This window comes from Mustela nivalis (genome assembly GCF_964662115.1).
Source record: "Mustela nivalis genome assembly, chromosome: 4".
Lineage (NCBI taxonomy): Eukaryota > Metazoa > Chordata > Mammalia > Carnivora > Mustelidae > Mustela > Mustela nivalis.
In genome coordinates, this window is record NC_139023.1 from 116,841,565 (window position 1) to 116,867,017 (window position 25,453).

At 35.7% G+C, this 25,453-nt stretch overlaps 1 protein-coding gene across 22 annotated transcripts in view; it reads left to right on the forward strand.

Annotated features, from left to right (window-relative positions):
* Window positions 1-25,453, forward strand: part of FAM13A (family with sequence similarity 13 member A) — a 360,572-nt gene that overhangs the window by 80,618 nt on the left and 254,501 nt on the right. For 16 of the 22 annotated variants that reach the window (XM_082726581.1, XM_082726582.1, XM_082726578.1 and 13 more), the window contains exon 4: window positions 5,637-5,814. The exons of the other annotated variants lie outside the window; for them this stretch is intronic. In XM_082726581.1, coding sequence (XP_082582707.1) covers window positions 5,637-5,814 — 178 coding nt within the window. The remainder of the gene's footprint in view (window positions 1-5,636; window positions 5,815-25,453) is intronic. 22 annotated transcript variants of the gene reach the window in all.

The following is a 25,453-nucleotide window of genomic DNA, read 5'->3' on the forward strand; positions in this document are numbered from 1 at the left end:
ACCTTTCTTCATCTTCAAAGTCAGCAACAGCTTATTGTTCTATCTAACAGATTAGCAAGTTTTCATAAATTTTTTGTGAGGCTTAATGAGGAAATAAAAAGCTACTTTGATAAATCTGGTGCCACAAAGCTAAATATTTTGGTTCTTTTAATGGCTGACCTTCTCATGGCTCTGAGATATATCATGGTAGAGATTAGCATTTTGCCTGTTTTGGGTTTTTTGGTTTCTTTTTTTTCCCCCTCAGGCTAAGGTTGTAAGTAGAGTATAACTTCATGGCCATTGAGAAATCAAAGCACACGGCAAGCACCACGATAAATGCCAGATTAGGGTTAAGTGCCATCTCGTGATATAGGTTCAGCATTGCGGATTATGATCATAATCTTTTTTAATGAGAACAAATACTTGTCACGTGGTTCAATGTTTGCTGCTTAATCTGGAACTCAAAAATTTTTTATGGTACAGTCTTAAGTGCTGATTAGTTTTCTCCATATACTATGTATACTGTGCTTGTATGTTTGTGTTTTAGCTTGAGAAATGGATGAAAATTACCCAACAACAAATGAAAGCTTTCAAGAAAATGTGTGTAATTTGAAATGACTCCTTTCACTAATGGAGAAAGTTCTCGTCCTAGGAAAAGATTAATGTTAAGGAAAATGATGACTATTTCAATTATTAACCATTGTTCCATCTGCAAAGTTTCCTTAAACCTTTTGGCTCATAAATTATAACATATTCTAATTTTTATTCCAATTAAATTCTAGAAATAACTATAAGTTTAAACAGTCAAAAAAATTTTTAAAGATTTTATTTATTAGAGAGAGAGAGTGAGAGAGAGCAAGAGAGAGCAAACGTGGGAGGGAGTAGCAGACTGTCCACTGAGCAGGGAGCAGGATCAGGGGCTTGATGCCAGGATCCTGGGATCATGACCTGAGCTGAAGGCAGACGCTTAACCAACTGAGCCACCCAGGCACCCCAGCAGTTAAAATATTTTAATGCAACTTCAGAGGTGCTTTTCACTTCTGTTTCAGAGGCCCTTCTGTGGAATTTCACTGATGAATGTCCTTATCCTCTGACCACCAAATGACACTTCCGTTATCGTTTGAATACTCTGTGATCCCCTTCCTACTTAATGCTTCAGCTCTGCTCTTTGTGTAAATAGACTAAATTATTCGTTCTTCAAGATCTGTTTGGAATACAGATGTCTCTTTATTTGTATGCTAGTTTGTGTAACTATCTGTGTATCTTAAAAGTGTGTATCAGGCCATCAAAACTATTTATCACTTTTTATATGTAAGGCATTGAAGGAATTTAAAACACCTTTAAACCTCAGCCTCCAACCAACTCTGAAGGAGCTTACATTTGCTGGTTTGTGGATTTTTGTTGTTGTTGTTAAACTGCCAGTAAACACTGAATATTTTCTCATTAGTGCCTTGCTGAGAATTTTATTTATATTGTAATCACCACCCTCACTCCAACCGTATGTACTTTGACTTCACTCTAGACCTAATTATTGTATTTATCGCTTAAGGTGGCACCTACTAGAATCTAAGTTCCCTGAGAGTAAGGATTTCTGTTTGTGTTTTCTGATGTATCCCAAATGCTTAGAATTGTGCCAGGCACAGAAGAGCCACTCAGTAAATATTTGTTGAATGACTGAATGTGTATTCCATGCATGCATTTTTCCTATGTAAAACAAACATCTTCCATATGTAAAGCAAACAAGATATGAACTATATGCAGAATGGCCCTTGGCTTACCATCTCACTGCTATTTCCCTGCTCCAGGACAACCAAGCAGCCTCTCTCTCTGGGACTATCTTCTCCCAGCTCAGCAGCCTGCTTTCCCCTGTGCACCTCCCAGTCCAGACTCAACACAGCAACCAGACTGGTCCTATAAGTCCAATCTCACAGCTCAAAGCCCTCACTCAGGTTTGAGGGGGTGGGAACATGGTTTATAATAAGACTGTAATGATCTTCCCTGGGTCTTTCCTGAACTGTCTCCTGATTTCACTTCTCTCTACTCTCCCAGCACTTGACCGTGGCCCTTGCCATGTCTACTGATTAGTAGCACATGAGCAAGTGCTAAGCATTCTCCCTTTCCTTCAGCTCTCTGCTTGATTGTCACCATGTCAGAGTGGCCTTCCCAGCTCATGCTGAATGAAATAACATTCCCACCTCTACATCACTGCTTTTATTCCTCCTAATCCTGCCTAATTTCTTCAGAGCATTTACATTTCCACTCACATATATATTATGAGACTACTATTTGTCTCCCCCATCATGTTGTAACTTTTATAAAAGCATGAAGTTTGGTTTCAGTGCTATATCCCTAGAGAATGCCAGACACACAGAAAGCATGTGATAAATATTACACACAGCGTAAGTATAATGAATAAATGTTCACAAAAATAGAAGGCTTGCTTGCTTTTTTAATAATGTGAGAACTTAGAGGTATTCTAATTACTAATATTGATGCAAGAGCACAAATGGCAAGTGATGTTTATTATATTTAGGTATCAGTAAATCAAAAAACAATGCAAGCAATAATAAAGTAATTATTATAAGCTTTTGCTCTGAGGCATCAAAAGGCACATTTATACCAATACTGCTTCCTCTCCAACCACCCCCGCCCCCACTTGCTGTGCTAGGCATTCCTCTAGAAGCCTCCTTTATTTTTTATTTAACATTTTTTTAAATATATATATATATATTATTTATTTGACAGAGAGACAGACAGAGATCACAAGCAGGCAGAGAGGCAGGCAGAGAGAGAGGGAGAAGCAGGCTCCCCACGGAGCAGAGAGCCTGATGTGGGGCTCAATCCCAGGACCCCGAGATCATGACCCAAGCCGAAAGCAGAGGCTTAACCCGCTGAGCCACCCAGGTGCCCCTTATTTAACATTTTTAAAAAAGAGTTTATTTATTGGAAGAGAGCGAGATGGAGAGAGACAGAAAGAAAGAGAGCAGAGGGAGGGGGGGATAAGCAGACTCCCCACCAAGCAGAGAGCCCGATGCAGGGCTCTATCCCAGGATCCTGAGATCATGACCTGAGCTGAAGGCAGAGGCTTAACCAACTGAGCCACCCACGCGCCCCTAGAAGCCACTTTTAAAGGTGTTGAGCAATTAATCTCATGTATAGGAAATCTTGTCTATAAGATTGCTGCAGGCTGGGGGTAGCAGCGATTTTTACCACATTTCTAGAAACAACACAAATTATAGATTCTTGGTATGTTAACACATTAGTAGGAAAAGAGGTGACAAAAAATGTTATGTTAATAAATCAGGGTCTTTACTGCACTGTCAGTATATGTGAACAGAGTCGGGAGGTAAATTATGAATATTCAGGGTTCAAAGTGAGTGTGTTGAGATTAAAGCCTCCGAGGTAGAGGACACTCGCATACTCGCCTAGTGAGTGAATCGATGAGTCTATCTTCCATCATAGGAAATGGAAGGTATTTTCTCTTCAGCTGCTTTTTCTTTTTGAGAAGATATTTGGTGATTCTTCCATTTATGCTCTAAAGGAATTATGTTGTTTTGTTACATTTGAGATTCTCTGACTGTATCTGTCTCCCTTCCTATTACTTGCCAGTTTATTTCCTGGGAAAATTATTTATCATATTTCAAAAATTGGAAGTCAGTGATGAAAGTTCTCCCTCTCTTTCAAAGATCTTATTGTCATAAACTCATAACTGTCTTCAATATTTGTTTTATTCAATTTGGTGTCTTCACACATTGCCTGCCTTAGGATTTGCGGTTTCATTTCAGAGCCAGAAGACTAATGGCCCATTATCAAGGCTGTAGGAATGCTGTTGCCTGTATCCTCAAATGCTAGAATTAAACCATAGTTTTAAACAAACAGTACATACCCATGAAAACATCCAGATTCACTTTGGATTAGTCACAGGAAGAAAATGAAAAAGGCAAAGTAGAATTCATTTTCTTTTAGTTCATATTTATTTCTAACCATAAAGGTATGAGCAAGGGGTAGTTTTTAAATTTTTAATCACTCCAAACTTAATTATTTCCATTTCTTATATAGTCAAGATCATAATACAGTGGAAAATAATGCCATCATAAGCAACACACTACATATTTTTAGGGATTATTGAAGTATTTGTATATGATTTCTTTTTTAAAAGTAATTTAATGTGAAAATTTTCTAATATCAAGAAACTGTTTTTCTGTAAACCCTGTAGTGGTTATTGGACCACATTGTTGGTGATCAGTGAGAAATAGTTACTCCAACCAGAAATAGAATGTTCTCTAAAACGATTTTAACAGATTGAAGTCTACATGTTTTTGGCATTGGTACTTTTGGCGGCATCCCTTATTCTAACATTCATAAAGGTGAAATGAGTTCATATTAAAAGACATTTCATTAATACCTCAGCGCTCTCAAGAAACCAAATCAATGAAGGTAAAGTAAAAGAAGTTACTCTGTTTAACAAGTAGTTACATAGCACTTACCATGAGGCAACCTCTCTGGTTTGGGTACTTTGTAAATTGAAACTCTTAATCCTCATTACAACCTCATGAGGTAGTTAATATTCCCATTTATAAATGAGGAAAGGTTTAAAGTCTAAGGTCACGCAGGTGTCAGGTGGCAGAACCCAGATCCTAACCCAGAAAGGGACTCCTGAACCCACCTTCCTGATCCTTGCTCTCTGGCCACTTAGCAGCATTTTCTGTGAGTTTCTGAATGTTTTCTGGATTTTCGCTTCCTCTGATGGCCTCATGTTATGCATAAATTTTGTAACACTGACTAATCCACTTCCTTTGCATCACATTTGCCTCTCTTTGCTGTTTCTTATTCACTTGACTGGCTAAAGCAATTGACTGAAGTTAAGGAATCCAATGTATATTAGTAGTAACTGGATTAAGTTCTCATTGCCTTAGACATAGATGGGTTGTGATTATTCCCCTAAAGTCCTTGCTATAAAATATTTATGTTTGCCTCTGAGAGAAGGTAGTATACAATTTTTAAAAATAACTTTTCTGTATTTAGATATTGATAAAACCCCTAAGTCTTTGAGAATGGAAGGAAACTTTTCATATGTCTGTCTGAATTTTGGCTCACTGTGAGATATTTTTGGTGTTTGTATGAGAAGCACATATTAAATTCTAAACTCTGACATGGGAGAGATAAAAAGCTATGTAGGGATTAAAAGTTTCCTTTAGTTTCCTCTAGCTACAGATTTCCTGATGATTAAGTTTAGTCTTGTTCATGGTGACCAAGGAATGTCTCTTGTATTAAATTTTATTCAACTAAGAGATTCTTGTTTTTAACGAGCTTGAAGACAGTAATCAAATAGGACGTTCCACTATGGATAAAAAGCCAACCTGTATCTTAATTTTGGGTAAGGACACACAGAAGTGAAATACGAACTCATATTATGCATTAGTAAAGCTTTAATTTTCAGGGTGTCTTGAATGAGTTAGTAAATCTTTAACATTAAAATAAGTTCAATGCTGAAATATCAAAGAAAGGCAAAACTGCCCCCTTTTTTTCTCAAGGGCTTATTTAAGCCTTTAGGAATTTTTCCTGAATAAAATATTAGACCTTACGATGCCTCTGTGCTTTTGTTGTTGTTACTATGCAGTATGCCTGAGAGCGTTTTTTATTCTTTTTCTTTCCAGATGACAGAAATGATGCTCAGGAGAGTAGCTTAAGAGACTTAATAAAAGAGCTGCCTGACACCCACTACTGCCTCCTCAAGTACCTATGCCAGTTCTTGACAAAAGTAGCCAAGCACCATGTGCAGAACCGCATGAATGTTCACAATCTCGCCACTGTATTTGGGCCAAATTGCTTTCAGTAAGTTAGTGGAGTTTTGCTTTTACTATTACATACCACTTTTTCTTTATTACTGCCTGAAATCACTTGGGTTGTAGAATCATGTTTCAGACTGAAAAGTCAGCCAATTTATGTTGGAGGAGTTCTATCTTGCTATTGGGCATTTTAGCCTTGATTTTCATCCCAATTTTGAAAACGACACATACGCCTTTTCATGAAAGCCATAATTTACAATATTTCCAACAACTTTATTTAGAATTCTGGAAATATGTTTTACTTTCACTAAAAAGGACATTTAAACATTTTAATCTGAAGCATCGATTAGCAGAAATGGAAGGAGTACAATATATTGCATAATTTTTTAATGTGATAAAATCATTGCTAATAGAAAAATACAAGCTCATTTTGTCAGTGACAGAAAAACGTAACCTTTGCTACATTTGTTTTCTAGGAATAAACTAGACTTTAGGAATAAATAAACTCTCTTTGGCGGGTGCTATCACACTGGCCACAAGAATTTTTGTAAAACTTTTTATTTTCTTTTCCTTTTTATTCCTTAAAGGTCTTTAATTGTTGATATGTGAAACATGATTTTGAAATCCAGGGACTTTTCTTTTAACTCTCCTATTAACCTATTAATCTCCACTGTTATCAAACATATTTCTTCTAGTTATAAGGACAGAGAAAGAATATACTCACACTTTAAAAGCTCTCATAAATTCTCAGCAATTTTTAAAGTAGTGTATCTGTTTATACAGTCAGTTGATCTATAGACTCATTCATCAACCCAGAACTACAAATATTACAGTCCTCAGAATAATTGTTCAGTATAAACTCTGGCTTAGATCATAGTAGTCCAGGGTTCCAGAACATTCATAACCTACGGCGGGAAGTTCTACGTTTAAAAAAAACTAAAGCATTTATTTGAGAGAGAGAGACAAAGAGAGAGAGGAGAGCGCATGCGAGCACGTGTGCACACAAGGGCGGGGAGGGGTGGAGGGAAGGAATCTTCAAGTAGTCTCTCCGCTCAGCACAGAGCCTCCCCGGGGCTGGATCTCAGGATCCATGAGGTCATGAACTGAGCTGAAATCAAGAGTCAGACGCTTAACCGACTGAGCCACAAAAGTGCCCCCAAGAAGTTTTATTTTAATAACTATTCCCATTGTAACTTAGAGATTTACATTTAAAAAAATTTTTTTTAAGATTTTATTTATTTGTCAGAGTGAGCGAGCAAAAGCAGGGAGAGTGGCAAGCAGAGAGAGAAGCAGGCTAGCCAATGAGCAAGGAGCCCGATGCAGGACTCTATCCCAGGACCCTGGGATCATGACCTGAGCTAAAGTCAGATGCTGAACTGAGCCACCCAGGCATCCTGAGATTTAAATTTTAAATAGTAGCATTTCAGAGGATACGTTAGGGTCTTATGAATAAATATCTCAAACATGAGCTGCACTAACTTCTTACTCATGAATTTTGTGTTAGTGAAATAAACTGTATTTATTCTTTTTACTCCTATGTTCAGAATAAACCTTTGGTGATCTACATGTAAGAAATTAAGCAGAAAACTTTTCAGTAATTTTGAAACCCTAGATTCTAAGAGAGGTGAAAATGAATTTTTAAATAGAATAGGTTTTTTAAAAAGCTTTTATTTTCTTATTTAAGAATGAGAGAGAGCACGAGAACATGCAGAAGAGTGGGAAGAGGAGAACAGACTCCCCACTGAGTGCAGAACTCAACATGGGGCTCCATCCCAGGACCCTGAGACCAAGACCTGAGCTGAAGTCAAACTTAACCAGCTGAGCCACCCAGGTGCCCCTAGAGAGCTTATTTTGTAACACACAGATCAACACTTCATGGCTAACTTACTGAATTGGCCTTGATCTAGAATTTCTGATAACCTGCTTCAACCAAATATCAAATAAGTAATGAATTTTTACTATAGGCTCTACTAATCAGTATAGCTTTTAAGCTTTTTGTATTGTGGTAAAATATACTTAACAATTTACTATTTTACCATTTTTAAGTATACAGTTCAATGGCATTAAGTACAGGTGTATTGGTGTGATCGACTTGGTATGTATTTCTAAACTTACAAATATAGAAGTTGCCACTAGGTACTTTTCTCATTGAGATAGAGTGTAATTTTAAAAATAACTGTTTATTGGGACACCTGGATGGCTCAGTGGGTTGGCTTTTGCCTTTGGCTCAGGTCATGGTCTCAGGGTCCTGGGATAGAGTCCCACATTGGGCTCTCTGCTCAGCGGGGAGCCTGCTTCGCCCTCTCTCTCTGCCTACTTGTGATCTCTCTCTCTCTGTCAAATATATAAATAAAATCTTTTAAAAAGATAAAAATAAAAGAGCTGTTTATTGAGCTCTTACCAGGTTCTATACTGTCTCCCTTATCTGCTTGATTTTAAAGAGGCAAAAGTTGTTTATGTTGTTCTTAAAGTTCCTCTGTCTAGGTTAAGGAAAAGCAAACACTTGAACTCCAGTGACCACACTTAGCTTTCCACTTAGCTTTCCACTGACCATCTTTATCATGTATGGACTAAGATTCAAGGATAATTGTCACATGAACCACAAAAAGACAAAGGAAATGCTTTTCTTATACCCAAGGTGAATATATTGTCTTAGTCAATAGACAAGGAAGAGTTTTTGTTTGTTTGTTTTTTAAATAAGGGAACATTCTCGTGAAATAGTGTTAACTTTTGAAAGAACATAAAGTTTCAGATATAAAAAGGTATTGGCTATGAAATTTATGATCATAAAATGGAAGAAAGTGCACCAAAAATTCAAATTCACCAACAAAGTGAATGTTTGGTATTCTCAATGCTGGGCTTCTGGGTGGCTCTGTAATTACAGATTTTCAACATGTAATTCCAGTTATTTGTTTATTAAGTTTAGATGATCATGTAATATTATCATTGTAAATACTCAAATAATATAGAGGTGTATAGGATAAAACTAAAGTATCCCATGCCAACCTCTCCTTCTTAGGGATAAAATCCATAACCACTATGTAGATAGCCTTCCTTCCTTATTTCTGAACATGGCCATAAATCTTCAATTTTTAAATGTAAGTCTGATCGTGATGCATGTATTTTGAAGCTTTATTTTTTTTACAGTAGCAGTAGAACTTATAATACCACTCTACTTACGTACCCCATTCTTTAACTATTGAATATCATGAATTCTCCCTAACTCGGTTAATTTTCCCTGTAATGATAAGCACTGAAGTGTCAGTTCTTATTAAGACAGAGTGGTAGTGAACATATTGAGTGTTGTAACTCTTTATGTACATCCGAAACTATTTCTCTAGAATAGATAACCTATAAATGGAATTGCTTGGCTGAGGGATTTATGCATTTTAAAATTAATGTGTGGTGCCGTTCATGAGACTGTAACAATTTATATTATTCTTCCATTGGTGTTTAGGAATACTCCTTTCCCTGTAACCTTGCTATACTGAGTTTTAACACACATTTAAATACTTCTTGATCTAATGGGAAAAAATGCTCTCTGAATTATTTGTGAGATTGTGTATATATTTTAGATTTATGTGATGGGTGGCATTAGTATTTGTGTTTCTCCATAGTTTCTGCTTCTGTCTTGTGCTTGCTTTTTACTTTATTTTATATCTGTGGCTCTTCTTGCTTTATAGGAGTTTTTTAGGTTTTCTAAAAATTAATTCTTTGCTAAAAAAAGTTACAGAACTTTTTTCCTATTCTGTTTGCCTTTTAGTTTTATGGTGATTTATTATATTAAAAATTTTAAAATTTTTAATTTACTTGGATTTGTCAACTCTTCCCTTTTCTGTTTATTGGGATTTGTATCTTGCTTAATAATAAACCTGAATACTAGTTCTTACTTAAAATATTGTCTTAATAATAACCAAGATATTAAAATATATATTCTTCTGTTTTATTTATAGTTTTTTTATGATTACCTCTTCACTTTTATTTAGAATTTATCATGTGTCATGTATAGATCCAGTTTGATTTTCTTCAAATAGATAGCTAATTGCTGCCAAATAATACATGAGCAGCATTAGCATTTGCTAATTTACAATGTCAACTCTATCACATATTAACTTTGCACACATACATGAGTGCAAACAAACTTTGCACACATACATGAGTTTGTTTCTGGCTTTTATATGCCTCATTCTTGTGCTCCTTTATTTTTCTATCAAATTTTCTCTTTCAGAGGAATTTTGGAATTTCCCTGGTATGTAGTATGTTATTGTTTTTGGTTTTGTTTCTGTTTTTTTAAGATTTTATTTATTTATTTGAGAGAGAGAGAGAGAGCGCACTAGCTCAGGAATGGGGAGGAAAGGCAGAAGGAGAGGGAAAAGCAGGCTCCCTGCAACTTGGGGCTCGATGCCAGGACCTGAGATCATAACCTGAGCCGAAGGCAGATCCTTTTTTTTTTTTTTTTTTAAAGATTTTATTTATTTGACAGAGAGAGAGAAATCACAAGTAGGCAGAGAGGCAGGCAGAGAGAGGGGAGAAAGCAGGTTCCCTGCGGAGCAGAGAGCCCGACGTGGGGCTCGATCCCAGGACCCTGGGATCATGACCTGAGCTGAAGGCAGAGGCTTTAACCCACTGAGCCACCCAGGTGCCCCCCGAAGGCAGATCCTTAACTGACTGAGCCACTCAGGCACCCAGGTATCTCATTGTTTTGATTTACATTTCCCAGATGTTGAATATCTTTTCATGTATCTATTGGCCATTTGTACATCTTTGGGGAGATGTCTGTGCAGATTCTCTACCCAAATTTTAATCAGCTTTTCTTTATTATTGAGTTAGAAGTCCTTCATAATTTTGGATGTAAGTCCCTTATTAAATATAGGGTATACAAATATTTTCTCTCATTCTGAGTTGCCTTTTCATTTCCTTTTTACATTTTAATTCCAGTATAGTCAATCTACAGTGTTATATTGGTTTCAGGTGCACATTGTGGTGATTCAGCAATTCTGTCAGGATAAGTGTACTCTCAATCCTCTTTGCTTATTTCACCCATATCTCCACCCACCTCCCCACCGGTAACCATCAGTTTGTTCTCTATAGTAGTGTCTTTATCTGCTTTGATATTGGGTAAAGCTGCCCTCAGAATAAATTTGGAAGTTTTCCTTCCTCTTCCGTTTTTTACAATACTTTGAGAGGAATAGGTATTAACTCTTCTTTAAATGTTGTTAGAAATTGCCTATGAAACTGTGAGTTCCTGGGCTTTTGTTTATTGGGAGTTTTTTGATTACTGATTCAGTTTCATTGCTAGTAATCCATCTGTTCAAATTTTCTATTTTTCCTGATTCAGTTTTGAGAGGTTCTATTTTTCTAGGAATTTAATACCCATTTCTTCTAGGTTAGTTCCAATTTGTTGGCATATAATTTTTCATAGTACTCTCTTTTAATCCTTTGCAATTCTGTGGTTTCGGTTGTTTCTACTCTTTCATTTGTTTGAGCCCTTCTTTCTTTTCTTTCTTTCTTTTTTTTTTTAAATTTTATTTTTTTTTTTTACGAGTCAGGTAAAGCCTATCAATTTTGTTGTTCTTTTCAAAGAACCAGCTCCTGGGTACCTGGATGTCTCAGTCAGTTAAGCACCTACCTTTGGCTCAGGTCGTGATCCCAGGACCTTGGGATCAAGTCCCACATTGGCCTCCTTGCTAGCGGCGAGTCTGCTTTGCCCTCTTCCCCTCCCCCCACTCATTCTCTCAATATCTCTCAAATACATAAATGAAATCTTAAAAAAAGAAAGAACCAGCTCCTGGTTTCATTGATCTATTGTTTTGGGTTTTTTGTTTGTTTTTGTTTTTGTTCCTATTTCATTTATTTCTGATCTAATCTTTATTGTTTCCTTCCCTCTGCTGATTAGGGGTATTGTTGGTGCTTTGTCTAGCTGCTTTAGATATAACATTAAGTTGTTTGAGATTTTTCCTCCTTCTTGAGGTAGGCCTGTATTGCTATAAACTTTCCTCATAGAACAGCTTTTGCTCTATTCCAAAGATTTCATACTATTGTGTTTTCATTTTCATTTATCTCCATATACTTTTTAATTTCCTTGATTTCTTGGTTGACCCATTCATTGCTTAGTAGCATGTTATTTAACCTCCATGTATTTGTGCGCTTTTCAGATTTCTTCTTATGATTGATTTTTAATATCATAGCATTGTGGTCAGAAGAGATGGATGGAATATCTTCGATCTTTTTTAATCTGTTCAGACTTGTTTTGTGGCCTAATATGTGATCTGTTCTGGAGAAATTTCTGTGTACACTTGAAAATAATGTGTATTCTGCTGTTTCAGGAGGGATTTTGGGGGGGAGTGGGAGGGAATGTTTTGAATATATCTGTTACCTTCCTCTGGTACATTTAGAGCCACAGCTTCCTTGTTGATTTTCTATTTGGACAATCTTTACATTGATGTAAGTGGGGTGTTTAAAGTCCCCCCACTGTTACTATATTACAATCAGGTAGTTCCTTTATGTTTGTTATTCACTGCTTTATGCATTTGGGTGCTCCCATCTTTAGTGCATAAATATTTACAGCAGTTATATCTTCTGTTCGATTGTTCCCTTTATGGTTATACAGTGATATGTCTTGTGACAGTCTTTGTTTTAAAGTCTGTTCTGTCTGATATAAGTATTGCTACTCTGGCTTTCTTTTGACATTCTTTTGCATGATATATATTTCTCCATCCCCTCACTTTTAATCTGCAGGTGTCTTTAGGTCTCAAATCAGTCTCTTCTAGGCAGCATGTAGATGGGTCTTGTTTCTTTATCCATTTCAGTCACCTGTGTTTGTGATTGGAGCATTTCGTCCATTTACATTCAAAGTATTTATTGATAGCATGTTTTTATTGCCATTTTGTTACTTGTTTTATGGTTGATTTTGTAGTTTTTCTCTGTTCCTTTCTTCCCTTGCTCTCTCATTATTTGGCTTTTCAGTGATATACTTGATTTCTTAATTTTATCCTTTGCATATCTATTACTGGTTTTTGATTTGTGTTTACCATTGGTTTGTATATAACATCTTTTGCAAGTAGCAGTCTGTTTTAAGTTGATGGTCATTTAAGTTTGAACCTGTTCTTTACTCCACCCCTTCCATGTTTTAGATATGTAGTGTCATACTTTACCTCCTTTTATTTTGTGAGTCCCTCCACTGATTTATATAAACACTCCTTTTGTGCTTCCTACTTTTCTTGTTCATACATATGGTCTTTCCTTTCCATACAAAGAGTCCCCTTTAACATTTCTTATAGGGTTGGTTTAGTGATAATGAATGTCTTTAACTATTGTCTGGGTAACTCTTTATCTCTGCTTTTATTCTGAATGATAGCCTTGCTGAATAGAGTATTTTTTGCCTGCAGGTTTTTTCCTTTCAGCACTTTGAATTTATTGTCCCACTCCCTTTCAGCTGATAGCCTTATGGGGTTTCCTTCATATGTAATTGTTTTCTCTTGCAGCTTTTAAAATTCTCTATCACTACTTTTTGCCATTTTAATCACTATATTTTTCGGTATGGACCTCTTCGGATTGTTTTTGTTGGGGGGATCTTTATGCCTCCTGGCTTTGAATTTCTATTTTCTTCCTCTGACTCGAGAAGTTTTCAACTGTTATTTCATAAAATAAATTTTCTGCCCTATATTCTTTTCTGAGATCCTTGTAATGCACGTGTTATTACATTTAATGATGTTGCTGGGTATCCTAAGTCTATTCTCATTTTGCATAATTTTTTTTTCTCTTACCTGCTTAACTTAATTACTTTCCATCCCTCTGTCCTCAAGGCTGCTGATCCATTCTTCGGCTTCCTCTAATTTACTATTTATTCCATCTAGTGTATTTTTTATTTTATTTATTGTGTTCTTTAACTCTGATTCTTTCTTACCTCTTTGTTAAGGGTCTCACTGATGTCTTCCAGTCTTTTCTCATGTCCAGTGAGTATCTTTATGATCATTACCTTAAATTCTCTATCAGGCAAGTTACTTCTCTCCATTTTGTCTAGCTGTCTTGCTGGGATTTTGTTCTGTTTTTTCATTTGGAACATATTCCTCTGTCTCCTCATTTTGTCTAACTCTCTAGGTCTGTTTCTGTGTGTTAGAAAATTCAGCTATGTCTCTTGCTCTTGAAAGTAATGACCTTATGAAGAAGAGGTCCTGTTCTGAAGTATGCTATCACCCTACTCACTAGAACTTGGCACTTGAGGCACATCTCCTATGTGTGTTTATTGTTCCCTGCTCTTGGAGCTGAGCTGCTTTTTCATTTGTCAGAGATGCGGTAACACCGAACTGCAGGGTGCTTTCCCTGAATTTTCTCCTGGGAAGCTTTCACTGGTAGGCAGGACTGTAGTCATACCAGATGTCTGCCTCCAGGGTACTGCTGGAGCCAATCTCACTGGTTATCTTTCCCTTTCCCTGAGGCAGGAGTTCCTCTGCAGTAGTGCTGGCCTCTGTAAGGGCTGCTTGCACACTGCCTGGCTTGTGGCACCACTTTGGATGAATTCTAGCCAAGAGCATATTGGAAGGGGCATATCTGCAACATGAGCTGGGGCAGGACTTATAGTGTTAGCAAGTTTTGCAGTTGGTCCTCTTCAAGAGGAGACTTGCCACTGCCAAGACCAAGGTCAGTTAGATTGGTGCCAGTGGATCCACAAAGTGATGTGAGGAGAGGCATGGTATTAGCAAGGTTTGTGCTGATTTTCTGTAGGAGGAGACCTGCTGGGAAGGGACTGAGGCAAGCCTGGCTGGAGGAGGCAAGGGACGCACAGTGTTAGCAAGTTAGGAAGCTAGTATAGGCATCATGCTGATTTCTGCAGGTGGCTGTGAGTTTATGCTGGGGGTCAGGGAAATCAGCATGATGCCTATACTAGCTTCCTAACTTGCTAACACTGTGCGTCCCTTGCCTCCTCCAGCCAGGCTTGCCTCAGTCCCTTCCCAGCAGGTCTCCTCCTACAGAAAATCAGCACAAACCTTGCTATAATGTGATAATAATGTTTTTATAGTATACTATAGCTCAGTAATATTTTTCTATGAAGCAAACATTGGACTGTAAGCTGTATATGTTATATATGACTTTTCTAAGGAAATTTCTAATATTCTCATTTCTAGGACCAGTAAAAGCCCTCCAAAGGAATATTATTCTCAGAGATTAGCAGGAATTGCTTTCCCTAAGTTTTGAAAGTTTTAAAAATGGGTACTGAATTTTCTGTGGTTTGGATGGTATGACCTAATAAAAGAAAGTTTAATCTATTCTTACGCATTTTGGTTAGCTTGACATTCTGCATTATTTATTATTTTTCTATTACTTTTTCTGTAAAATGGGGCTTCCAAGATTTGCTTTGAAACTTAAGCAGGACCATAAGAGAAAGTCTTGGTTCATGGTACTCAGTTACTAGAGTAGTGTCGGAAAACATGTGCATTTAACTGAAAAAATTTAAAATTGAGGGAAAGATTGGGTTTTACAGATTCTGTCCATCATACCAGTTAGTGAACTGGGCTCCTTAGAAACATGAGATCAGGGTCATGAATTTCTTCTTACCTCAATTATATTTGGTACAAGCTTCTTACAATATTGAGTATCCTTTTTAATATTTAAAGAAAAATTTTCTTGTCCAATAAAACTTCTAAATATAGACCAACTTCTTCAACTTTAGTATTTGTAGCAGACACAAGTCTTATGATGTCCTCAGATTGCCTCGGCGTTACGCACCTCCCAGACCAATCTGCCACCAGTGTTTGACCTTTTACCTGCCTTGGGAATGTTGCTGCCTTGAAGCTGGGTCAGCCAGCCACTTGCACTGAGTATCTGGCTTTCCTTACCATTGGACCCTGTACTAGGCTCTGAATTCCTGATGGGTTGCCAGATGAGCTGAATAAGGCAATCTGAAAGTCTAGAACAGTTAAATCCCTCTGAGTGAACCTTGCCAATGGGAAATAGAAATTAGGAGAGAGCTAGGTAGATGCTTCTTTCTCCTTCCCACAGAATGCTCTATCCCGTGGTTTCTTCTTAAAGCCAATCTGGTGGATTCCAGGCTGCCAAACAAAGCATCTGTCAAGCAAACTGTTGTGTGGTTTGTGGTTTCTCTGTCAAGTACCTATTGATATTTTATTTTGTTTCACATCCCTACTTCCCTTCTCTCCCCACTGGTGCTGCCTCATACCCCATTCCAAAACAGTGCACCAACGTCCTTAACCTTGGCTCAGCCTCAGGGTTGTTGGGGTTTTTCGTTTTGTTTTTTTTGTTTGTTTTTTTGTTTTTTGTGGGGTTTTTGGAGAATTTTTAAGGCACTCTGCACCTACCAGAGAGCACACTGTTCCAAAACAGGAGGAAAATTTGTTTTCTTATAATATGATGAAAGATGTTATACTTTAAGTATTTTGAAGGATAATGTTAGCTCTACATGATTTTTTTTTTCTCATGCTGACTGGAAACTAAGTTCCCCATAAATAGCAACTCCTCTGTAAATGTTGTATGTCTCCAATACTATTATATGACCACTTTGAATTGAAGTTTCCTTTGACAAAAAGGTACTAAAAGCTGAGAATGTTAGAAAAAGCTACGTATTTGTTTCTACTGTTATTTAAAGTGAAAAATGTATTTGTTAAATGGCATTAACAAAGATAGTAAAGATCCCTAATGATCTTTAGCTGATATTTTTTTTTGTTAATATTCTTGACACTTTCCATTAAACCTACTGTGCACACTTAGTTTCCATCATTTAATAACATCAATAACATGAAAATGTAATCTCCAGTAATTAGATTTGCTCATTCCTAGTGATGATGAGCCATTTTGATCAAATTCCGTGTCATTTCTTTGCTTCATTTGCCTTTTTTCTACAGATTTGTAAATTAATCCTATTGTTTGAAACAAGTGTATCAATGTAATCAATAAAGTAATCAGCAATATTATAACTATATGTGATCCTTAAAGAGCTAAAGGAATTTTAGAGTTTGAATCAAGCCTCCCATTTGTGCCTTAATCCAAGATGTCACATTTTGGCTTATAAAAAAGTATGAAAAAGATTTTAAAACTGTTTTGGGGCTTCTTCAAATCTTACAGAAAAATAACACAGTAAGTTAGTGGTACCAAATCACTAACTTTATAACCTGTAATTCATAATCTTTGTGTGTATGTATATGTAATTGGGTATTTGGACAACTTCGGTAAATATTAGATGAGATCAGCTAAATTTGTAGACACAAACAGGATGTGTAACCAGATAAGCCTACAATGTTGCCATCATGTTATCTGCTAATAGCTACTAAGCAGCTTTGTTTGGTTTGCAGCCCAAATGTTACTTTTAGAAAATTGGTAATTTGGATTGAAAAATGTAGATAGTTAAAATTTTAAAAAATGAAACCCAATCCTGGCTTCACATAGTAATATATTTATAACCTCATTAGCATACTATTTATAAAATCCAAATTGTTCATTTAGTTTTTAGCACAATTGTACTTATTACTACTATCCTCCATAAACATGTTTTTGGCATATTAAAGAGTAGATGATTGGAAGGTTCCTCCCGTCTCTGCTGAAATCTGTACCTAAACTTTGCAGTTGTTATCTCATTGCCTTAATTCTATCTTATCCCACTGTCACTTGTAACTGTGATAATTAACTTTGCAGTTGTCTTTTTTCCCCCAAATGGGTGTAAGTTTATTTTTTTATTACAAAAGTAACATATGTTCATTGTAAAAAAAACAAAAAACAACTTTTTTCAAACCAAAAAACCCAGGAATAAGGAAGAAGATTAAAGTCATCTGTAATTCTACTGTCCAGACCTAGTCACTATTCATACTTAGGCTTATGTGCTTCCATATTCTTTGCATGCTCACATATATATTTATATTGATGTCTGATTAAAGATAGGGTGATAAAATACTGATTTGCAACCTTCATTTTAATATGTAATGTCATCTGTCATGGCATTTTTCCATACTTAAAATTCTCTATCATCATTTCTTATTACAGTATTGCATTTTCATCCTTTGATCAATATCCTTTATTTAAGTTGTCCCTATAAAGGGAATTTGATGGTGGTTTTTTTTTTCTCAGTTATAATAACCAGTAGTATTTATTGAGTGCTTACCCAATTCCTGGTAGTGTTCTAGGTGTTTTTCATTTCTTTGCTTATTTATCCTCAGAACTGTATGAGGCAGGTACTAGTCTTACCTCTCCTTTTCACATGAAGAAGCTGAAGCACAGAAATTATAACTTGCTCAAGGTCACATGGCTAAGAAGAAGTTTGAATCAGGATTTTGAATCCAGACAGGCTGGCTCCTGAGCTCCAAGCTCGAATCACTGCTCTGTAAATGTTTCCCCTATAAACAGCATCTCAGTGACTATTCTTGAGCACACATTTTTCACACTTTACTAATTATTTTCTTTGGATGTACTTTTGGAAGTAGACTTGCCTGGTCAAGGAATATTCGTATTAGCAAATTCTTTCTTCATTGTGAGGATGTACCAGTTCATGCTGTAGGCAGCAGTCTAGGACTGTGTCTCCTTTCTCACACTTTCTCCAACACCAATGGTATCCTGCCTTGATGTGTTTGCCAATAGAATAAGTGAACATTATTTCTTCTTAAGATTCTTGCTTATTTGATTATTGTGAGGTTTAACATATTTACAAGCCTATTTCCCAAATAGTTTTACTTTTGTCAGTTGCCTTTTCACTCTTTTTTTTTCAGTTTTTCTATGATGGCTCTCTTTGTTGTTTTTGTTATTGTTGTTACTGATTTGTAGGACCTCCTTTTGAGTATCACTACTAATTTATTGTCCTACATTAAAAATATTTCTCACAGCTTGTAGTTCATATAATTACAATTCACATTATATGAATTCATATAATTCAGCTTAAAACCTCATAATTCTTTTGCCATAAAGAAGTTGAGAGATTTTAATAAACCTATATATCAATTTGTGTTGTTTGGGTTTGATGTTATCCTTAAAAGGCCTTCAACCTGAAGGTTGTAAGAATATTTACTAATAACTATCTGTGTTTTTGAGGTTTTGTATTTTAATATTTATACTTAGAATATGTGTGAACACTGTTTTACAACAGGTATGCTATGGGAATCTAACAGTTGTTAAATATTCCCTTAAATTTTATCTTAGGATATATACCATTTTTTAACATTTAGGTACTAAATTTTAGTGAAATTTATTTTGGAATAAGGTATGATTTAAGGGGGTGCCTGGGTGGCTGAGGGGGTTAAGCCTCTGCCTTCAGCTCAGTTCATGATCTCAGGGTCCTGGGATCGAGTCCCACATGGGACTCTCTGCTCAGCGGGGAGCCTGCTTCCCCCTCTCTCTGCCTATTTGTGATCTCTCTCTGTCAAATAAATAAACAAAATCATTTTCTAAAAAAAAAAGTGTGATTTAAGAATACAGTTTTTCAGTGAATGGTTAACCTGCTAGCCACACAGTATCTAGAGAATAAGTCACGCTTTGCCAAATAATTTGAAATGGCACTTATATCATTATATCAAATTCTTAAATATATTTTTGTTTTCTCTGAGCTCTGTTCTGCTATGCTTCTCTGTCTGCTTCTTTGGTGCTAGTTTCATGCACTTTATATTTTAATGACATGTGTGGTATTTTTCCACTTAATTCTCCTTTTTTCAGGATTGTTCTGGGTAATTATGGGCATATTTTCTCCCAAAAGAACTTCAGCATATTTTTCTAGATCCAAAAATTCCCAATGAGCTTTTAGGTTTTTTCAGGTATAGTTGAAATATTTAATATTGAGTCATTCATTTAATAAAAGGACATATCCCCTCTTTTTTTTAATTTGTGTATTTTTTTTTTACCGATGTCCAGTCTTTACTTATGTATTTTTGTTTTATAAAATTGGAGAAGCTTGAAAAAAAATATGTAAAATTGCAAGGTGTACAGTGAAAAATCATCCACTAATTGTGTTACTTAAAATTAATGACTTTAAATTTCTTACCTATCTTCTTCCAGCTTTTCCCTCAGGTGTATATAGTTTTTAAAAATTTTATCAATATTCTATTTCATATACATTTTTAATCGTGCATTTATATAAAACATTGAATTATAAATCTCTCCCATGTCACTGAAATCCATTGGTTTACATTATTTTATAATTGCTCGTAGTGAGGCCTTTTTATACAGAAGATGATAGACTTGTATTTATTAAATTCTGTGTGTGTACAACAAGTACAATTATCTGTTTCTCATGGGGCATCCAAAAGCATAGTTGATAGTCTCATACTTTTATGGATAAAGAACTGAAGTATATGAAATATCAGTTTTTAGGATTACAGAGCTAAAATAGAACTGATGGAATTTATTTTGGTCCATTCTAATTGAAACTTGGAAACAGGCAAGAGAATAATCGATTGCTTTTGAAGGAGAGTAAAAATCAAATTGGAGCCAAAAGATTTCTACATTACTATTGTTCCTTGGATTTGTTATCAGATGGATTGAAGTATTAAGTTGACCATGTAAAACTGCTATTTTTCTCCTTCAAGATGGCCTGAAATTCATATAATTTAATAGTAAGCTCAAGTCTGTTTCTAGTATTATCAGCTAAGACCATTAATTTGGATCTTAAGAAATTAAAATATGCATACTGAAAATAGTACTGTAAATTTTCCATTAGATGCCCACTTTTTTTTTTCAGAAATCATGATGTTTTATAAGTTTATATAAATCATACATACTGTTGCCTCTGATATTCTGTGTGAAGGGTAAACTGTATTACTTTAGTGGTAATAATGATACTTCAAACCTTGGTTTTTCAAACACAGGTAATCAAAAAAGATGTTTTTTGACCTTGGTCTCACATGAGAGGTGGCAGTAGATCTGTAAGTGGTTTGCCAGCATATTGATTGCTTGTTTGTAATAAATGATATAAGCAACCAATAGTACTAAAAAATATACAGTATAATTTATATTTTTTCCTTATGTGAAATCATTTGCTTTGTTATATCGCAAGGAGCAGTGATTTTTTTTCCCTGCCATCTTAGGTTAGTACATTGTAAGTCAGTGCTGATCTGAGAGAAGATGAAATAGATGGTTTGTAGGTCTTTAACCACATCACTGTGATGCAATGTTTTTAAAATGTGTGAACTCTTCTCTGGAATATACCTCTCTAGAGACATAACCAGGCTTAGTGGTTGAACATTGCTGATTGGGGCTGGAGCAAAGATTTCTTATCCTTTTAAAAATAATCCCTGGAGCCCTTCAGTCTCTGTGGGAATGCAGTGATTAAGCAATAACATCTGTCTGGCAGTTAATGATCATTTGGAGAAATATATAGTCCAGCATAAATTTGAGGTCCTTTAAGTCAGTCGGTTATTTATTAAAGAGAAATGCCCAGCCAGAAGACATCAACACTACTGTGCTAAACACTACTTTAAAAACTAAAATTGCATGTTTCTTTACTAGCATACTTTCAGAGGACTTCTACATTCATGATTTGTTTATTTTTCCTATCAGTCTTAGAGAGCAAGCCAGATGATTTCATTTATAAAAGCTGACGTGAGGCTCCATGGGGTGGCTGGTAGTGGGGGGTGGGTGCCGATGGCTGCAAGTCATAGAGCTGCAAAGCAGGAAAACTAAGAATAGGGTGTCTACGAACTCCTAGTCTGCTATGTTTTCTACTAGATCACATTTTTTAAAAGATACTATTACAGATGTTGTTTACTGCACCATACTTTTTCTTGCCAGTCATGGGTTGTGGGATTAATGATCTGTGTTGTAGCACTTGCCTTGATGTGGCCCGTGTGTGTATAAAGTACAGGCTTGAAAAAATGAAAGAATTTAAAGCAAATAGTCTTTTCTTTGGGAGAAAAAAGCAAATGCATATTCTAATAATTTTGTTTTTTCTTATTTTAAATGTCTCTAAAAGAAAAAGTAAAAGCAAGATTGTTTTACTAATGGGGTGTTGTTGCTGTCTGTAAGACTTCAAAATTAAAACTAATGCCATACGTCTTGTTCAACATAATCTTGAAAATAGCTGTGACCTTTTAAACTCCCTGAGTCATCATGCAGTGATGACAAGTGGCAAATTTAGGCATACATACAAAAATATATAAATACAAATATATATGGAGATAAAGAGAAAGAAAGAAGGGAAGATAGGGAGGGAGAGAGGCACGTTTCTTAGCCGTTGACAAAATCCAGTGACAAATTTATACTCAACATTGTATGTGGGAGTGTGTATGTACACTTACATAATAGTCTTCAGAAATTATTATTTAATACCTTTATGTCTGCCTTCTGCAAATATACTTGTATTTTATTTTCTCTCATGGGAAGAGACCCAGTCTTGGAGGAACAGAATTCTCCTTTCTCGGTTATTAACTAGCTTTATGACTTCAAGCAAATCACTTAATTTTTCTAACCTGCTATTTGCTACTAGATATGTAAATTTCTTTGCAGCCATAAGATTATTGTTATTTTAGTTTTCTGTAATTGTTATTTATTAAATTGGTGAATTTATTTATTTGTCAAATATTTTTAAAGCATACACCATGTGCCAGTCGCAGTGTACGAAATGTTGGCCAAACATCATGGTTCTGCCCTCAGGGAACTATACTATATGGGGAAAAGAGGAGATTCCTTAAATAATTGCTGAATTACAGTTGTGATATGTGTTGCCATAGAATAATGGAGATCCTGATCATGTGAATATATGAGTGTGTATGCCAGAGACGTGGCTTGCTTGTGCGTCATTCAAACTTCGTTGACTTAAATGTCTCATTTTTTAATCCACTTCACATCCCCCTGCCAGACCTCTTCATCTCTTCTTTGGCTGGTTTTGATAACTTCTGGTTTTCCTTTTCCCACTTCAATCCCAATTGCTACTGCTAGAATTACCTATTAAGAGATATGATCATACCCCACTCTCGCTTACAAAACCTCCATTCAAGACTATCCCTTTTCTCTCTCAGGGCAACTCAAAGCCTTTAATGATTTGTAATTTCTTAGGGCGCCTCAACTTGTTGGTACTACTTCCCAAGACCTCTCCATCTGGGAACTGGAGATAGGCAACTGTAATTAAGTTAGGGGAAAATCTGGGGGCTGAGCTAGAGTTTAGAAGTCATTCTAATTTATTTCTTGAAAACAAAATGGACAAATTCTCCAAGACCAGTAGCATCCTGGAGAATGTCCATAGTTAAGGGATTAGGGAAAAAACATTGGAGAGATCATAGGAATATAAGCTAATGTAGCAGCACCAAAGCCAAAAAAAAATAGAACTTCAAATAAAAAGGGTGAACTATAGAAAGGGATCAAGAAGACAGAGAACTGAGGAACATGTCCTAGATTTGAAGATGTAGAGGTCATTCAAGCCAATAATTGCAGGCACATGATAACACTTTATATAGTTTCCAAAAGAAAATCTTCTGAATAATACTCATTGAGAAAATATTATGAGAACCAAATGTTACATAGGGAAAAAATTAACTCTTTGGAATCAGAAAAGAAACTCTGTGTCTGGAATTAGTACTCATTCAAGTTGCAGTAATATAAATTGTAACTGACTCATTTTTCTCATCTTTTTACCATCTCATACAGTCTTTGTTTTTGTGTGTTTTTATTAACATATAATGTAATTATGGAGGGGTACAGGTCTGTGAATCATCAGTCTTACCCAATTCACAGCACTCACCATAACACATACCCTCCCCAATGTCCATAACCCAGCCGCCCTGTCCCTACCCCTCCCACCCCCAGCAACCCTCAGTTTGTTTCCTGAGATTAAGAGTCTCTTTTGGTTCATGTCCCTCCCTGGTCCCATCTTGTTTCATTTTTTTCCCTCCCTATGCCCCACGACCCCCTGCCCTGCCTCTCAAATTCCTCATAGCAGAGAGATCATATAATAATTTTCTTTCTCTGATTGACTTATTTCGCTCAGCATAATACCCTCTAGTTCCATCCACGTCGTTGCAAATGGCAGGATTTCGGGGTTTTTTGATGCCCGCATAGTCATACAGTCTTTGTTAAATTTTTCATGCCACCTCTAAGTTTTCCATGAGAGAGTAAAAGGGGGTAAATGTGAAGGTAGATTTGTTTTCTGGTTTAGATACCAAAAGCAGCATGTAAATGAACGATGACCTAATTTTAGATGAGTTTTATAGAATCTGACTGAATACTATGTTTGCTATATATACATAGTTGATTTGAACATTTTTGTGTCAGATTGGGCTCAGGTAGGTTAAATCACTTTGTTTTTTAAAAACTTAACTATTACAACGAAATAAAGAGACTCCAGTCATGATTAAAGACTAATAGAATATTTAAAAGCAGACCAGTCTTAATGGTATCTTGTTCTCCTTGATGTTGCTAATAAGCAAGAATTTTTCGCTTCTAAAGAGCCAAGAGAATTACTTTGTTTGATCATGGGAACAATGATCCAACAAAACAATGATTTTGTGATAAAGCAAGATGTAATAAGACTTACAGTTGAGGTTTTATATAATTTTATGAAGAAAGGCAATATCACCAGACTCTCAGTTTTAAACTTCTCTCCATTGCTTTCTAAGAATGGGACTTGAGTCAAGTTATTTAACCCCTCATTTCTTTATCTTTAGGGATAAAAATACGAGCTATCTTACATAGTGGTTGGTATTATGAACATGTATGTGCTTAAGTGTATATGTGAATATATATATATTTACATAATATATGTGAAACCTGGGACAGTTCCTGGAATGTACTAATATTATTATTGCTTAGTGATTTTCTAAAAAACAGTGAATTCTCTGCAGTTTGCAAATTTACCCATCATGGTGTTTCAGATCAGTGACAGTATTAAAATGATGAATTTGTTCTTAAGATAGGACATAACTCAGTGTCTTAGGAGAGAGAGGAGCTCAGGTACTATAAAGCTAGGTACTATTATTTCCTTGCTTGTTACTGCAATATTGATTTCTACTATAAAATGTAATTTCTATGAACATCGATTAACCTAGGGGTTTAATCTTTCTTATAGACATATTTTTAACATAAAAAGCAAATATTCCTTTCATTTATTTTGGTGTGTTGCATTTCTAGACCTTTTTTGTTTTCATCTTTTCAGAGACTCTCCCAGGCCCTAAACTCTCTTGCTTTTGGCACCTCCACACCACATCATCTCAAATGTACCCACAATCCATATTAATCATAATATATTTTTAAAATTGATTTTTATTGAGCTGTGATTAAATAACTTACACAATATTATATTTTAAGATATTTAAGTATTTACCAATTTTGATTTTGTAGTCTTCAGGGGTTTTTTTCATTTTGTTTGAGTTTTTGATGTTGCATTTTGGAATCCTGAGATTTCAGACATTTTTATTGTCTCATAAAAACTCTTAAGCCCTAGGCTCTCTATCTTTGGTCCTATTCCAAATCTAATTATCTGAGAGAAATCAAGGTGACTCAGGGAAATAGTAGTTTATCTTCAGCTATGCCCTGAATTTATCCCTTTCTTATTCTGTACACATCTTCATTCTCTCTACATAAAATCTGGTTTGCATGAAGAAATGAAAGTGCTTCCCTTACTGGAGAATTCATGTTTACCCTAAGAAATGGCAGAACTAGATTAAGTGAGATTGATGTACTAAAAATCTAGGATGTGATGCCTGGGTAATTCAGTCATTTAAGTGTCCAATTCTTGATTTTGGTACAGGTCATGATCTCAGGGTTGT